We start from the raw sequence: 17,150 nt of genomic DNA, 5'->3' as shown, positions 1-17,150 counted from the left end.
TCCGGGATGCTGTTGGTCGGCGGTGGCTCACCTTTATTTGCTTTATAGCTTATTTATTCACAAAACAGTGTCAACATGTCTATGCACACTCTTCTGTACATATAATTATTTCAAAATCTAAGAATAATTCGAGGGCCTAGTGCTGGACCAATGCTGGTTTTCCTTCACCCTCTCCCTGTGCCCCAGCAGCTCTTCTCTGTGCTGGGGGCAGAGAGCAGGTGTGAGAAGGTGCTGCAGGAGGCATGGGTGTGGGCTGGCCACGCCCTCCCCCTCCACTCCCCCCTCCCCCGCTGCACTGCTCTCAGACACAAATGCTCCGAAAAGACACTGCCCAGAGGTTTCTTTAAACCACTTTATTCAGGTCAGCTGGTAGTCACAGATTGAATCATGTATACAGGGTTACCCACACACCCCTGGGCAAAGCCCTTGGCCTCTCCCACACCCCCCAGGGCATTGCTGAGGGGTGGCCAGAGGTTTGAGCCAGCTCTGAGGGAGTATTGGGCTCAATAGAAATATTTACACATCACCAGGGGTGGGTGAACCCCTGATCAGGAATTATGAGGGGATTGGTACGGGGGTCCCTTGGTTCTCAACAGCCCGAGGCCCTTGGGTGGACTTGGCATGGACCCCAAGAGGGGGCTGGGCTGTTGGGAGCTGGCAGAGGGGGCTCCTGGGAGAGTCTCAAAGACCCCCAAAGGGGTCCTGCTGGTGCGAAACTCTGCATGGGGCCCTGGGGCTGAGGGGGAAAGCCCTCTGCACGACGGGGCAGAGGCTCCTGGTGCCCCCACCGCCCTGGAGCGTGGACAGGGAGCTTGTCTTAGGTATAAGGAGGCTGAAGTGACTGACCCACCAGGAGGCAGTGGGACCTCTCCCTTTCCTCCCAGGGTCCCTGTGAGTGCCCCTTCTCATGGGCCACAGCCCCAGAGCAAGGGTCTCCCGGGAGTCCCGCCCCACCTCTCTGCCAGGGGAGAGGCCCCAGCTCCGCTCAGAAGATCCAAGTCCAGACTCAGGGAGGGGTCTCGGTCCACTCCCCAGGTCCAAGTGGGGGGTGGTAGGAAGGAAGGAGAGTAAGGCTGGGAGGCCCCGGCTAGGGACAGGATTGGGGGGCAAGCAAGCAAAGCGAAACACACTGGACACCACTGAAGCCGGTGACAGAAGCGGGCAGCCTGGCCCCGGCATGGTGTCCTGTCTCCGTGTCCAGGGTGGTTGTCCCCTGGGTGCCCAGGGCTACCTCCTCCAAGCCAGGTCAGCTAAGGGAGCTGAAAAGGAAGGGCTGAACGGGGCTTACATGCTGAGCAAAGGGGTGGTGGGCGGAGGGCCCAGGTGGTGGCCACAGGCAGTCTCGGGGATGGGGAGGCGGCTGGACCTAGGCCGTCCTGTCCCCAGCGGTCCAGCAGCTCCTCATGCACTCTGTACGGCCGTGGGGGCGTGGGGTGGGCAGGTGGCGGGGCACGCATCAGTCTAGAGGCTGCAGGCCTCCTCGTCCACGGATCGCTTCCGCAGCTCCTTGCCGGGCTTGGGGGGCGGCGGGGCAGGGGCGACGGGCGGGGCTTCGGGCAGATGCAGGACCGAGTTCTCCCCGGGCTGCACCCGCAGGTAGGCCTTGACCTTGTGGTGCCGGGCCTTGCCATCGCTGAAATCAATGACACGGCATTCGTAGGTGCCTTCGTCTGTGGGCTTCACCCGGGACAGGCGCAGCTTGTGGGAGATGTTACTGCCCACCACCTTGACCACCTGGGGGCGACAGAGAGACCGTGACCTGACTGTCAGGTGGTGAGAAGACAAGTCATTCGAGAGAGCCCCCTTCAGGCTGAGGGGGGGAGGGGCGGGGGCGGTGCAGGGACACTCCCACAAGGGCACACGGAGTTAAACAGCACAAAAGTAGAAGCACCTGAAAAGTGCATCAACACAACAGGTAAATAAGCAGAAGTCAGCTCATTCAACGGAATACGGCGCAGCAGTAAAAAGAAAGACCTAGCACCAGGCATGTCACATCTCAGTGCCACGCAGGAAGCGCGGTGCCGTTTCTGGAAACAAATGCAAACCAACGCCCTCCAGGGACTGGGAGATCCGTGTGCGCGGAAGTTTAAACCGGGCAGGTAGGAACACGGCGGCCTCGTGTCAGGGGCCAGGGAGGGTGTGGACCTGGGGTGGGCTGCAAGGTGAGTGTTTAGCTTAGTCCGAAATGTTTTATTTCTTTAAAAAAAATAATAAAGGCTGATCACAAATGTATCAGGACTTTAATAACTGCACATGTCTGTTGGAGGAACAAAACAAGTGTGATATTTGTCTTTGTACTTTGGCTGTTTATTCTTTTTGGGGTTTTAAATTTTATTTTAAAATTGCAATTTAACTTATATGCAGCGAAGGGCACACTTGATAAAATGTTACTCTAGTGTCTCCCTGTGCGACCACAAGCAGAGCAAGGCAGGGCCATTGTCGACCCTCTAGAGCGCCCCCTCGCGGCCCTCCCTCATCACTCAGCCCCCCAGCCCCCCACCCCTCCACGCCGCCATGCCCACACGGGGGCGTTAACTGTTGCTCTGACTCCTATCACCCTAGATTAGTTCAGCCTGTTCTCCAACTCTCTCAGGTGTCACTTCTTTCACACAATATCCGAGAGATTCTCCCTGTTGCATGTCTCTGCTTGCTCTTTTTTATTGCTGTGTAGTATTCCATTATGTAAGCACACCACAATGTGTTTATCAGGCCCCCTGCTGATGGGCATTTGGGTAAGTCAGCTGTGAACATAAAGCTACTGTGAGTTTTTTCACCTAAAAGAATAAAAAGGCCCTGGCTGGCATAGCTCAGTGGATTGAGCGTGGGCTGTGAACTGAAGCATCACAGGTTCGATTCCCAGTCAGGGCACATGCCTGGGTTGCAGGCCACAGCCCCCAGCAACCACACATTGATGTTTCTTTCTCTTTCTCCCTCCCTTCCCTCCCTAAAAATAAATAAATAAAATCTTTTAAAAAAAGAATAAAAAGGCAGCTGGACAGTTATATAAGATACATCACTGGGAAATGTAGATGCAGGATACAGAGGACTCTATGTTTGTAACTTCCTGTGAATCTAACTTTCAAATTGAAAATTTAAAAAGTTAGAAAAAACTCCCCTGGCCCATGGTACTCGGACCCTCTTACTGCGTGGCCCTGCCTCCTGCAGCACCGGCCCCGCCCAGACAAAAGTTGGAGATCAGTTCCCCACTGCCGGCTGGCGACCCCCTTCCCGATGATCTGACCACCTGTTCCCGTCCGGGCTCGGCAGGCCCACGTGGGAGCTGAGTGGGCTCCAGCCCTGGGGCCCCAGCTGTGGGCCCTGCTGGCCTCCCTGCCCTTGGCAGGTGGGAGAGGACAATCAGCGGGTCTGCCCTTGGCCAGGCCCCCCCTCCGGGAGGGGAAGCCCCCACTGATCACCCTTACAGTGAGGAGGCCAGGGAGAGAAGGAAGCAGGACAGTCTCCACAGGTGCGTTCACTCTGCAGGCTCGTTTCAGAGTCTGTGCCCAGCACTCATGCATGGAACTGCCAATCATCTCACGAGTCTGCTCTGGTCTCCCCGGTCCCTTCTTATCTCCTCCCAAATGTCCAGTTCTTTTGACCTCAGGCCTGTGGCCTTCTGGCTTTTGCACATGCTGGTTTCTCTGGCTGGGTGCCATGCCCCATCTCTCCATCTGTGTGACTCCCATTCATTCTCAAACATCACCTCCTCCAAGAAGCCTTCCATCACAATCCATTTATCTCCTTCATAGCAGTCATCACAATATGAAAACCATTTAATTGATTTGTCAGTTGACCTGATTTTTGTCTCTCTCTCTGGCTAAACTATAAATTCCATGAGGGCAGGAATATCTATTGTGTTCGTCTTAGGGACCATCACAGGGCCTAGCACCCTGTAAGTAAAATAACAACAACAATAATAAAAACATTTGTGGGATGAATGAGCTCGCTGGAGTTCCTTATTTCTCCAAATGAAGTGGCACCCAGATGCTATGCTTTCTACGTGGGGGTCACACATACAATTATACCCACTTTAGAGATGGTGAAACTAAGGCTCCAGAAGGGGAGTGACTTTCCCATGGGCACTGAGTCCGTGAGTGGCAGCACTAGGAACTGAGCCCAGGCCTGACTCCATGCAGTCTGTCCCTCCGAATGGTGCGACAGGCCCACAGAGGGCCACCAGGACCTGGCAGGGCCATGGGGGTGGCAGTGCTTCCTGGGCTCCGGAAGGGAAGAGGGCAGGTGGGCCACAGCAGGGAGCCTGGCTCATCCTCCCTTATCCTGAGCATCTCCGCTGGTCGTCATCCCCCACGAAGCAGCAAAACATGGGCTTATGGTACAGCAGGAGCACGAGGAGGGACAGAGGCAGAACTTCCCAACAGCAAGCAGTGGACAAGCTTCCCGCCGCCCTCCTGGTGTGGGGCAGGGCCCAGCTGGAGGCCTTCAGCCGGCTGACTCCATCACCTCTGACCAAGGGCAGGGAGAGGCCCTGCGGCCCGCCAGGCTCTCAGGGAGCAGGGGATGCTGTTGCAAATGCGCAGCAGGGAATGAATTACCTCAACATCTGTTTCCCTCACGGATATTAATTATCCTTCATTTGTCAACCCTACAAGGCGCTAATGGAGTAATAATGTGAAGCGCTGGGAGCAGCCTCTCCTAGGGAGGGAGCGTGGAGCGTGGCCCACCCTCGCCCACCCCTCTGCTCACCCCCAGGACGCTAAGGCCTGGGCGGGTTCCCCCTTCCCCCAGCTCCCTCCCACCCCTCTGCCAGCAAGCACAGGTGGCTTCCAGAAGCAAAGCTCTCCCTCACCCCAGAGAGGAGGAGGGGATGGGGAACGCTGTGGGGGTGCTGGAGGTGGGACTCGTCCCTGACAAGTCACAGCACCCTGGCCTTGGCTCTCCCAGGCTGTATCATCCATTCATCCGACACACATTCATCAAGCGCCCACTCTGAGCCAGGAGCTGGCGACGCAGCTGCGAGACAGCCAGACCCCGGCGCTTGCCTGCACGGGTGCATGGTCGCAGGAGCATGCAGACCTCACCCGGTGACCCAGCACCACAGCCAGCTGGTCTCTGACAGGACAAGGCGGGAGGGCCCACAGGCACTGCTCCCTCCGGCCGGCCGTGGAGGTCTGTGCCTTTAAGTCCCACCAGGGCAGGCAAACAATCAAGACAGAAGCAGTAACGGCAGTGCTGGTAGCCAGTGCTTATGGGGCACGCGGTCCCTGCGAGATGGTGTGCTAAAGCCGCACACGCCTCACTTAAACCTCACAGTAACTCTGTGGTGCAGGCCCGCCGAGGACACATACCGTGTGGGTCGGGAAACGGGGGCTGAGAGAGGTGAGCTGACTTGCCCAGGGTCTGGAGCTGGTGACAGAAATCAGGCCTCAGACACACCCCGGGGAGCCTCCCATGACCGGAGACCTCGGGTCTGTGTTTTTGCCCCCCCCACCTCATTCCCCAGGCCCCCAACCCTCCCTGCTTTTGGGGCGCCAGACCTTTCACAGAGACAGCCTCTGGCAGGGGCCTCATCATCCTGCTCCAGCTTCTGGAGGGGAGGGGTACAGAAGCGGCCTCTTGGCTGTCATCCTTCACAAATCGGGCAGAAAAATGCTGCGGCCTGGAAGTCCGAGGTGACTGAAGAGGCCAGGAGAAGAGACCCCCACGCCACAGGCTGACTGTAAATCATAATCACGTCGGCACAGGCATCGACAGGCCCTGGTGGTGCAATTAAGCACCTAATTACGCTGAAAGAAACAAGGCGAGTCCACACCATGACGGAGCTCAGCCTCCTGCGGCTCGCCTGTGGCCCGGCCCAGCCGTCGGGGGATGAGCTCTGCCAATTCTGTCCCTGGTGCCAGACCTTTCCCACACGTGGCCTCCTGGGTGAGACCCGAGAGTGAAGGGGGCCCCCCCGGGGCGGGGGGGTTGCTGCGCCCAAGCCGGGCCCTGCTCTGTCTGAGCTCCACCACTCCACACCTGGCCACCCCACCCGCACATGGGCTTGTTCGGACCCGGGTTCAGGGTCTCTGAGTTGCCCCCCCCCCCCCCCCCCCCCGTCAGGGCCCCAGGAAACCTCACCAGCGCTAGCCTGACCCTCCCCAGTCATCGCTCCCATTGTTGCTGCTCCCACACCCAGGCCCAACCGGCCTCTGAATCCCGTCAGTCTCACCTGGAAATACCGTGGGCCTCTCCCTCCTCTCTGGACCCCAGGCCCTCCCACACGGGCCAGAGCGCCAGAGCAAGGCCCAGCGTCTCATCTGGGCCGTCGCCCCAGCTGCCTGTCTGATCTCCCCTAAGCCACTCTGGCCCCTTCCAGTCTCTTCTCCCACGGCAGCCAGATCTTTTCTAAATGCCCACATCTTAGAAGACGTCCTTCTACTGCTTCCTGAAGTGGCTGGCAGGAGGGGGAGTACTTTGGGGTCTCATCCCCACCTCCCCTCGGCCACACCTGCCTCCAGGAGTTCCTCCAACACACACCCAGAAGAGTTCCCCTTACTGCTAGTCGACTCCTCTGCACTTCAGAGCTCACTTCAAAGAGCACCTCCTCCAGGAAGCCCTCCAGGCATATCGGGCTAAGTCGGGTCCTATGCCTGGCTCAGACTCCCAGGCAGCTCTCTGCATCTTCATTTGACTTTTCATGTTGTGATTATTGGGTTGATGTCTATCTCCCACACTGACTGGAAGCACCCTGAGAGCATGGGTGGGTGTGTGACCTTGGCCTTCACAGAGGCACAGCCCTCAACCCCTCCACCGTAGGCTGGCTGCTCTATGGATGTTTCAAGGGATTCCCAGGAGGGATGGAGTGAGTGACTTTTGTCTCACATGAGTCTGGCCTTCCTTGCAGACTTCAGGACTTAATGCCCTATGTGTTGTGAATTACTGCAGGAATCTCCAGAAAAGACAGAAATGTCTATAGCGGAAAATAAAATCATACAGTACCCTGACCCACCGCTTGGCCTGATAATGCTTTGGGAAGGACGCAGACTTCGTGGACTGCTCCAGCGGTCCCAGTCCCCTCCCCCAGCTCTGCCCACGCAGCATCCACCTGTGCAGCACCTGAGGGGGATAGTGGGGGCCGGGCCGGAGGGGAGGGGCTTGACCTGCAGGGACGCTTGGCCGACCTGACAAATGGAAGCTGCCTTTTATGGAGATTCCAGACAGAGCTGCGGTGTGTGTGCTTCCGGAGGCCTCTTACGCTGCACCCGGCTTTTAGGGTTCGGCTGGAGGGGAGGTGGCGGTTAGGATGAGGGGCCAGAGCCCTGGGCCACCATGCATGGGGACCAGGCTTCCCGTGGCTCTTTCAGACTAAAGCAGTTTGCACTGACCGAATCGACAGCACAGACAACTTCCGCGAGACTGAGGGAGGGGCTGAGGGTGCTGCAGGCAGGTGCGCACCCCACCCGGGAAGGGTGTGTGTGGGGAGCTTCACCTTGTCTTAAACTCAGGAAGCCAGAAACCATCTCTGCCTGCAAACCTGGTGAAGGGGAAATTAACCTCAGTTGTAAGAAAGAACTTCCATTAGATCAGAAGAAAAACATCCAGAACTTGAACGTGGCCAAACAGCAGGAGAAGAGAAGCCGCCTGAACCACAGCAACAAGGCCCTGATGGCGGAACCTTCCGGCAAATACAGACTGCCCAGGGGGGTGTTCTCAAGGCCAGGGCTCCTCCCCGGCCCGGAGTTACATGAGGTGCTCCATGGAAAGCACTCACCACAGTTGCTGGCTGTGGCAGGCACTCAGCAAGTGTTGACTGCATTGTCATTATTACTATTATTATTGTTACTATGTTATCACAGGCGCCTGGTCCTCCCACCCACACAGAGGATCCCTTGGTTCCCCTCCCTGCCCCCGCCCCCGCCCCGCGCCGGGTTCCTGCAGAGGAGCTGGGCCTCTCCAACTGCTCCAGTCTCCTGTGCGCCAAGGACAAGAGTCCTGTGATTCACATACTCACGCCGAGTCTCCACTCCAGCGACCACGGCCACTCGTAGGCCCACGCCACGGCCTCCACAGCTTCCCCAGTGTTTCCACAGAGGTGCTGGGCAGCAGTGAGTGGGGACGGGAGGCGCAGGGAGGCAGCAGAGGGGAGCCAGGACTGGCTCCTGGGACACTCACTGCTGACCCCGGTGTCCCAGCCTCTCGGAACCCCCGGGGTTGCCAGGGCGCCACACCGGTCACTGGGCCCCCACCTGGCCCCTGGAAGCTGGCTGGACTTCCTTCCCCAGAGCCTCGCTGCTGCCCAGCAGGGAGACTGCACCGTTGGGCTCCCGTGGTATTTTCCAGAGATGACGTTCGGGGCCGACGGTTAAAACCCAGGAGCCAGGAGCCGCCCCACTGACACTGGGGTGTTTGGAAGACAGGGGACTGCTGGGCCGGAACTCCTGCCTGGCTCGGCTGGCTCCTGCAGAACACGGCCTAGGCCCCCCCCAAGTCCTGCACCCCTTCCTGTCACCTGTGCACCTCCACGGACGGGCGTGGGGTACGTGTCAGGGTGGCATGGCCTTGTATCACACCTGTCTGCGTTAAGCCCTCGTTGGCCTGAGTGCGTGTGTGTGTGTGTGTGTGTGTGTGTGACAGTCACTTGATCGTTTCTGGGGGGACACCCACTGTGCGCCAGACACTGTGCAAGGCTCTGGAAATGTAACAGTTCCAGCCCCACCGTCTCCAGGGGGACAGGCACGAACCGAGTGGTCACAGGAATGGATCATGGGAATGCGGCCAGCAGGGGAAGGCAGGGGTGGGGCCGGGTCACAGGGTCGAGAATGGGAGGCTTCCTGAGCTGAGCGCTGAAGGAAGACAGGGGATCCGTTTTCCAGAGGAACCGAGAGAGAGGCACTGGCCTTTGAGAAGGCAGAGAGGCAGCAGGGCTGGCGGGAGGGCGGAGAGCCGGGGCAAGCACGGCGAGAGAGCCCAGAGGGTGCGCAGGGAGCCCAGAGCTCTGCACGTGACAGAGAGAAGTCTGGGATTACCCTGGCCTGCAGGAAACCGGGGTGGGCGTGGGCTTATAGGTGCCGGCCAACGAACCGTCCCTGCACGTAAGAACAGTCACGTGCGTGCCGCAGTCCACGGAGGAGCTGGGCCTACGACTGCGAGGTCCCTAACCCGACTCCGGGAGCCCCAGCCGGTGCTGGAATCGCAGGCTCTGGGGGCGGGGTGGGGCGCAGTGACTGCACAATCACGCCCAGCCCATTTATTTCATTTCACTAATTAGCATCTTCGCATTCCCCTCACGTGGGGCCCAGCAGCCTCGAGTTCTAATCCTCTAAATCAATTAGCCTATTCTCTTCTTTGCCTGAGATGCTCCTTAAACCCCAAACAAAATTACAGGAGAGAGAGTTGCAGTGAGCGGGGCACACGAACATACACCGAGATCCCTCCCTGCCTGGGCTTACCTGGCGGGTGTTTGAGCCAGAAACAGGACAGCATTCAGGCCGTGCCCTTGGCAGAGAAGGGGAGGGGGAGGGGCCTGGGGGGGGCAGGGGTGGGCCAGCAGCCACCCTGAACTGGAAGTGGCTCAAATTTCCAGACCCGGCTCTGAAGGGCCCCGGCTCTGAAGGGCCCCTCACAGCGCAGAGGAGGCTGTGAGGATCCTCTTCTCTCCTCCGCCCGCCTCCTGCCTGAGCAGCTGCGGGAGTCTCTTCCCAGCCTCCCTGCCTCTACTCCATCACCTCCAGGGCCTGGCGCAGCACCCGCCCCGCCTCCCAGCGCCCCCGAGACACTGTGACGCCCACTGTGGCTCCTCCGTGTGTCTGCGGGTGATCGGCCCTGGGGCCCTGAGCTCCCCGAGTCCTCCAGCAGTTGTGCAGGCGGCAGGAGAGCAAGCCTGAACTCGGGGGCCGCGGCCACGCAAACACGGTCCTACCCTGCCTTTCCTGAGCGTGGTGGGGGTGGGCATCCAGCTTCTTGCCAGGCAGACCTGTGCTCCGTGTACGACCCCAGCCGGGCCACACGGCTGGGACCCCTCCTCCACTCAGTCCCTCTCACCTCCTTTCTGTCACGCCTGCCTCTTCTAGGCGCCTCCACCACAAAAACTGCCCCTCCCTTCCTCCGGGCCCCCCACTTGTCTGGGCTCCAGCACGGCCCAGAGACAAAGAGCCCGAGCCAGCTCCCCCATGCCTCGACCTCTAGCGAGTCTCTGAACCCCAGCTGCCACACCAGTAAAATGGGCGAACACGTGCCCTTCCCTGGAGAGGCGCAGCGATGGAAAAATGAGGCAGTGTATCAAGGCCCAGCCAGCCCTGCAACCCTTCCGCATAGCTCCTGCACCCGCCTCACCCCCCGGGGGAGCCAGGGCACCCAAGGGACCCCAGTGACCCTGAGACACTGCAGCTGTCTGTTACAATGGGCTGAAAAAGCTGGCTCACTCTCATTAGACCCTGTTGGCTTCCCCAAACAAAAAACGCTGCCGAGGCAGACACGAAGCATCAGGGACACACACAGCCTTGGCTCCCGACAGGAGAGGATGCGTCTTCTCTCCCCCTGTCATTTTTTTGGGCCTGTCATTCAAGGAACTTGAAAAACCTCTGGCTTTTAAAAAACAGATCAGAGCCATTTCCCACCCCCCACCCTTTCTTTTTTTCTTCCCCTCCATCTTCTTGCCCAAGCTCCCTGCTGTACTGGACCAGAAAAACATTTTTTTAAAATTACAGCTGCGTCCTCCATTAGAGCTCTTGAGAGAAGTCATTATCAGAACTCACACTTATTTTGGTCGCGTCCTTCCCTGCGTCTTCCTGCTGCGATGCTTTTAGCTGTGGGGAGCAGGAGGGGCGGAGAAAGCAGAGACAAGGCGTTAGCACCTCCGGCCGGGGGTTCGGACAACCAGCTCCGATTCCAGCTACGGGGCAGGTGACACTGGGGACCCCGGACCCTGGGGTCCCTCAGCTCTGTGCCCACCCAGGGGGTGGGAGTGAGTCAGAGCAAAGGAAGATAAAGGAGGTGCCGTACAGCTGTGTGTGCTGTGCATTTGGCTACCGGGGAGCCGGGATGGGGGTAAATGGGGTTGGTAGGTGTGAAGGGAAAATGTGAGTCCTTTTGGTGTGTCTGTAGGAGTGTCCGTGCGCCGTGTCTGTCTGTGAACGTGTTGCATTTTCCGGTGTGTCGCACACAGGAGCGCGTGTCTGCGGTGGCACCGCCGGCGCCCCGCCCAGCTGTCACTCCCTGCACACCCGCCCCAGAGGCGCAAAGACCAGCACTCTGCCGGGGCCCTCGCTCAGCCTGCATGCTGGGGAGCTGGGGCCCCAGGACCACGACAGTTCAATGCGTATTTGTGACTACGTCAGAGGCTCTTTCCCGAACCTGCGACAACGGGTGACCGTGGCCATGTGTGCCCAGGAAGGGGTATCAATGTACGTGTTCACATATGAGAGGGTAGGGAGACATGTGTTTGCATATATTTGCATATGCACAAGTGTGAGAATCCAAGTGTCTTGACTTGGGTTCCCCCAGATGCAGCTCTGGGGACAAAGACTCCAGTGCAGGTAGTTTACTTAGTGGGGAGTCCCAGGAGCCGTCACCAGGGGAGTGAGGGAGAGAGAGGAGAAAGGGAAGGAAGCCAGCAGGGGGTGTGGAATGGAGCCAGTGAGCACGGTGGGCAACTGGAGCTCACTCCCGCCGGGCACCTGGGGAGCAGGGCAGAGAGCGCTCTTTGCCATCCCGGCCGAGGGCGAGGGAGCTGGGGACGTGCCCTCCGGCTCCCATCGGCCGCCCCTGCACCACACTCCTCCAGGCTGTCCTGATGACCAGCGGGCTCTGCCGTCCACAGAAAACCCTCAGGCAGTCACGGGGGTGGGGTGGCAGTGGGGCTGGTGGCAAGTGTGGTGTGTGCCCCGCTGTGCAGGCAGGGACACCAACAGCATCCGGCCCTGCGCTGTGCCCAGAGGAACGCGTCCTTGTGTACAGGCCAACGTGTGTGCGGTGACGCGGTGGCAGGCGTGTGCCTGCGTGTGTGCAAAGGGTGTGCAAGCATGTGTGTTTTCGACGGACCTTGGCAGCAGTGCCCCGTGTTTGCAGGGGCCTTTGCAGAACAACTGCCCGCCTGGCCTGGAGAGCTGATGGGAGGGGAGTCGGGAGCCCCACGGTGCCCCTACCCCGGAGCCAGCTTCCGGCCTCAGTTTCCCCACCAGCTCCCCATGGCTACACTCTGCGCTCTTTGGAGGGTCCTTCTGGTTGTGCCCATCCCACATGCCCAGGCTCGCTCTGCCCCTCCCCTGAGACAAGCCCCCATTTCAGGAAGAAGGGAGGGGGACAGCTGGGTGCTGCAGAGGACCCACCCGGATGGAGCCCAGACCCCTCGGAGGAGGTGCCACGCAGGGACACCCCTGCCTGGGCCGGGGTGGGGGGGGGGCGGGATTCTCCCAGTCCAACTCTCGTCTCCTGGGGCGGTACCTGGTTCGAGGCCCATGCCTGCTTGTCGGTCCAGTCCCTGTGGCTCCGCACGTACCACCACTGGATCTCCAGCGAGTAGGAGGGGGAGCCGCTGCCGCGGAAGGAGCAGGCCATCTCCACGTCCTCGCCCGTCCGCGCCGTCATGTCGTGGGGCGTCTCTGTGAACAGGGCTGTGCGGAGAAATGGGGGGGGGGAGTGGCCGAGGCTCAGGAAACGACAGGCCTGCGGGCCCAGTGCTGGCAGGTGGGGGGGAGGTGGGGGGAGTGGGAGCCGCCAGGCCTGCAGGTGGGGATGGCCTGGCTTCAGGTGGGGCACCTGGAGAAGCCCCGCGAGGCTGGGCCTGCAGACAGCTGTGCAGCAGCAGCAGCAGCTGGCGAGACACAGGGATGAAGGGGTTGGCCTAGGGCCCGGGATGCCCTGCGGGAGCTGGGCTTCTATCCCAGAGCCCACGGGCATTACAGAAGGCTCACACAGTGGGGCGGTGGATCGGAGGAGGGCTGGGTTGTAAGGGGTGAGCAAAGAGGCCAGGAGGCCAGGAAGGAAGTTGCCCTCCTGATCAAATCTTCCAGAATCCCCCAGTCACCTCCGTCCCGGTTCCCTCCTGCTTGCTCCCAACCCCAGCGCACAGCAGCCACACTGTCTCTGTAAAAAGCAAGTCAGACTGGGCCACCCCTGCTCAGAGCCCTCCCCTGGCCCCCAATGCACTGGGGAGAAAGCCCGCCAGGCTGGGGCCCTGCCCACCTCCCTCAGGTTTCCTCTCTGTCCTGGGAATGTGCCTCTTTCCACCTCACACTCGTCCTGGCTGTTCCCAATGCCCAGAATGCTGTTCCCTTGGCCCCTCTTTGCCCGAAAGTCATTCAAAGCTCATCTCAAACGGCCCCCCAGGAGGCAGGCTGTCCTTGCCCACCCTGAGTAGGTTCCTCCCACTCGCATCTCCCAGCCACTCTGGTCACCGTCACAGTTCCAGGAGAACGGGGACCGGGAGCTTCCCGTGGCTACACGGTTCCTGGCAACTGGTAGGTAGGTGCTCTGTGTGTGCCAAACGAGTGGGACATTCTCCATTCTCCTGAAGCCCCAGGGTGTGTGGTGGGAGCCCCACCTGCCTCCTGTGCCCCCGCCCCAGCTCCCCTACCAAATCCCAGGACAGGCTGCCCCCCCAACTGGGCAGGAGCCGCACTCCCCCCTGCCCCCCCGCCACACTGCCAGGTGAGTGAGAAAACAAACCCCCACCTGATGTGTCCCCAGGCCCCCCCACCATATGTTCTGTCTCTCGTCTCTCCAAACAAATATTGTCCTGAGTTGTAATTAGAATTCTTCCCTCTTCTCACGAGAGACGATCTTGTCCTGGAAGGATGCCTGGCAGCGCCCGGGTCGCCCAGGGACTCCGTCTCCGCCGCCCTCCCGCCGGGCGGCCCTGCAGGCCCCCACCTGGCCCGGCGCCCCGGGAATCCCGGGGGGTCTCTCAGGGGCTCTGGCCAACAGAACAGAGACGCGTTTGAGGCACACGGAGGTTTCAAGTCTCTAGTACCCACGTTTTAAAAAGTAAACAAAAAAGGGCTTTAAAACAGAAGTGAATTTTAATAATGTATTTCAGTTAACCCAAAATATCCAAAACAGTATTTCAAACTCTGAAAGCCATTCAGGAGACATTCTACATCGTTTTCCCGCTGAGTCTTGGGAAGCCAGTGCGCGTTTCACGCCATCACCACGCACCCCAGTGTCGACCAGCCACAGCCCCGGGGATCGGGGACACGGGTGGCGGCACCCCTGAGGGTGAGGACAGTGCCAGCCGGGGCTCCCCTCCCCCTCACACAGCCCCACTGCCCAGAGGAGGCAGCCGAGGCCCAGTGCCTGGGAGTGACCCTTCCAAGGCCACACTTACAGCCTGGACTTGAACCCAGGCGTGTCTGACTCCTAAAACCATACTCTTCCTGGAGAATCCCAACTGTTTTTGGTTGTAAAGCTCTTCTTTTTTTCTCAAAAAGAAACAATCCAAGTGGCCAACCTTACAAGGTCCTGTGGGGCAGGAGGGGAAGTCTGTGTTATTCTGGGTGCAAGGCCTGGGCAAGCACAGTGGTGACATTTCACCCAGGCTGAGGTAATCGGGGAGGCTTCCCAGAGGAGGTGAGCCAGGAGGGGGAGGGGCTTTTGGTCAGAAGATGGAGAAAAAGTCAGGCTCCAAGCCAGGTGAGTTGGCTGTGGGTGTGGCCACCAGCTCTTCCCCCACAGTGGGCCCTGGTCCCAAGCTCTCTCTGACCCCATCTGACCCTGTGAGGAGCTGCCTAGGTGGGGCGGGCTAGGGGAGGCCCCTCAGGGTGCATCGGCTCCAACTTTAGTAGTGCAGAGGGCAGTGCGTCTGCAGGACAAGGGAGGACACTGAGGCTCTGGGTCTTTGAAAGCATATCTGCATGAGCCTGTTCACGGGCACCACCCCAGGGACCCCCGCCCCACCACTCAGGGAGGAGCCGTGTCTGCAGGAAAGCACCAGGGCACAGGACGAGGAGCCCGGGATGGAGGATGGAGCCTGTTCCTGCCGACAGACTTGCCGCGTGACCTTGAGAGAATCTCTCCTCCTCTCAGAGCCTGATTGCTCCTTTGTGCCACGGGGATTAGAACTCATGGGCCAAGAGCCCCACCAGCTCAGACGTGTGAGGGAGTGAGTAATGGGCATTCTAAGGCATTGGGGAGCGATGGGTCACCTCTACTTGGGGGAGGGAAGCTTGAGGGAGGAGGGGGTGACAAGTCAGGCGGGCCCTGAAGGGTGAGTGGCAGAGGCGAGGAGAAAGGGAGCGGTGTGAACCAAGGCAGGAAGAAGGGAAAGCCGGAGAGCCTTGTTTTAAAAAAATACAAACCACACCATTAATTGAGCATCTACTGTGCACCTAGCACTGTGCAGACGCTCTAATACTCTCTAATCCACTCACTCCCCCTGACAGATGAGGAGAATGAGGTTCAGAAAGATGACGTGACTTGCCCAAGATTCATACCTTGGGTTTGGAACCTACGTCTGACCAGCCCTCGTGACCAAGACTCAGGGGTCTATCAGCCTCCATCAGAATCTGGTCTAAGCCTTGGCTGGTGTGGCTCAGTGGGTTGGGCACCAGCCTACGAACCAAAGGGTGGCCGGTTCGACTCCTGGTCAAGGAACATGCCTGGGTTGCAGGCCAAGTCCCCAGTGGGGGGCACATGAGAGGTAACCACACATTGATGTTTCTCTCCCTCTCTTTCTCCCTCCCTTCCCCTTTGTCTAAAAATAAATATTTTTTAAAATCTGAATTACCAGGTGAAATTGAGCCATGAGGCTCCACCCTTCTGTATCCCCCTTGTACACCTCTAAGGAAGGGCAGCTCAGTTCCTTCCACCTCCACTGAAGGCGGGCAGCTCCAACTGGCAGAGGTTCCTGATCCCTCTCCTGAGGCTGTGAGTGAGGGCATCCTGTGAGCACCAGAAACCGGCAGGCGCTCCGTCCTAACCTGGATGATGCGGAGGCAAACTAGTAAACATGGAGTTCTTGCCTCGAGCCGGGCACAGAGCCGAGCCCCTTACGTCCATTTCCTCCTGCTCCGTGTCCTGCTACAGAGTAGGTGTGACCATTACGATGCCCATTTCTCAGATGGGAAGGCTGAGGCGCCTGAGGCCCCAGAGTAAATAGGTCCCTGCATCCGCACCCAGGCCCAGAGGACCCCACAGTGGGAGCCTGCAGCTTCTCGACCTTGCTCCTGCAGCTCCTCCTCCTGATCCCCCACCCGCCCTCCTGCCCTCCAGCCCCCCAGCGCCCGACCTCCACATCAGCGCACCCCGCTGAGTTCAGGACGAGGAATCCATCTCTCCTCTCCTGTGCCTGAGCCCTCCTCCTCCCTGCCGGGCGCTCCTCGCAGCCAGTCCCCTGGGAGGCGGGTGTAATTATAGATCTTTGAGAAGGATGTGATTGTGCTCTCCAGCCCCGGGTCCGCGCAGGGCCGGGCTCGCTGGGGAGACAATTAAAACCAGTGCCCACAAGTTAGGGTTCTGTAGGAGAAGGGGAAAGGGGCTCGATGTGCGCAGTGTCTCCTTCCTTTCTGCTGGTAATTGGCGGCCAGAGGATATATTGATGATCCTAGCCCCGGTGAGCAGGGCATCACCTGCAAAAAACAGCTTGTGGCCCTGGCCCGAGCTCCTTGGTTTGGCTGCTGGGAAAGGCAGGGGACGACCTGGAAACCCTTGCCTGCCCTTAAAGATCAGGGCCCCGACTGCCCTCCTGACCTTCCAGATCCTGGTTCAGCACAAACAGCTAGGGCTTTGTCTTCAGGTCTGGGTTCAAATCCTGGTTCTTCCACCCCCTAGCTGTGTGACCCGGACAAACTCCTCTACCTCTCTGAGCCTCAGATTCTTTATCTGGGGCGGGCGGGGGGGGGAAGCAGCGGATGAGAGATGCAGGGGAGGATCATACAAGGTAACATACGCCCCGTGCACAGAGTAGGTGCCCAACACACAGCTCTCCTTTCTCTCAACTTCTAGCTCAAAACTCTGTCTTCTCCAGAAAGATTTTTAAAGATGCTTTTTTGTAGCCTCATTAGCTCATGCAGTGGGCACGACGTCTGTATTTCATGCCTGGGCCCACGACCCCCCATCTGTCTGTCCTGTACCTCCTCTCCTCCCTCGCTTGCTCCCCTGAACAGCCAGCGGGCTCACTCGGGCCCCAGGGGGCTTGTCCAGCACAGGCGGTCCCAGCCCAGCCCCCAGCTCCCTCCGTCTCTGAGCTCAGGTTCCCCATCCCAGACTTTCTGGTT

General features: G+C 59.4%; 1 protein-coding gene across 1 annotated transcript in view; it reads right to left on the bottom strand.

Annotated features, from left to right (window-relative positions):
• Window positions 1-334: 334 nt before the first annotated feature.
• The window catches only part of VSTM2L (V-set and transmembrane domain containing 2 like), a 32,201-nt gene continuing 15,385 nt past the window's right edge, over window positions 335-17,150 (bottom strand). Inside the window, exons 2-4 of the mRNA XM_028524652.2 lie at window positions 12,382-12,551; window positions 10,695-10,745; window positions 335-1,734 (exon numbers count right to left, since the gene is read on the bottom strand). Coding sequence (XP_028380453.1) covers window positions 1,462-1,734; window positions 10,695-10,745; window positions 12,382-12,551 — 494 coding nt within the window. The 3' untranslated portion in view covers window positions 335-1,461. The remainder of the gene's footprint in view (window positions 1,735-10,694; window positions 10,746-12,381; window positions 12,552-17,150) is intronic.

Source organism: Phyllostomus discolor, chromosome 9 (genome assembly GCF_004126475.2).
Source record: "Phyllostomus discolor isolate MPI-MPIP mPhyDis1 chromosome 9, mPhyDis1.pri.v3, whole genome shotgun sequence".
NCBI classification, from domain to species: domain Eukaryota; kingdom Metazoa; phylum Chordata; class Mammalia; order Chiroptera; family Phyllostomidae; genus Phyllostomus; species Phyllostomus discolor.
This window is presented reverse-complemented; position numbering and strand designations above follow the sequence as displayed.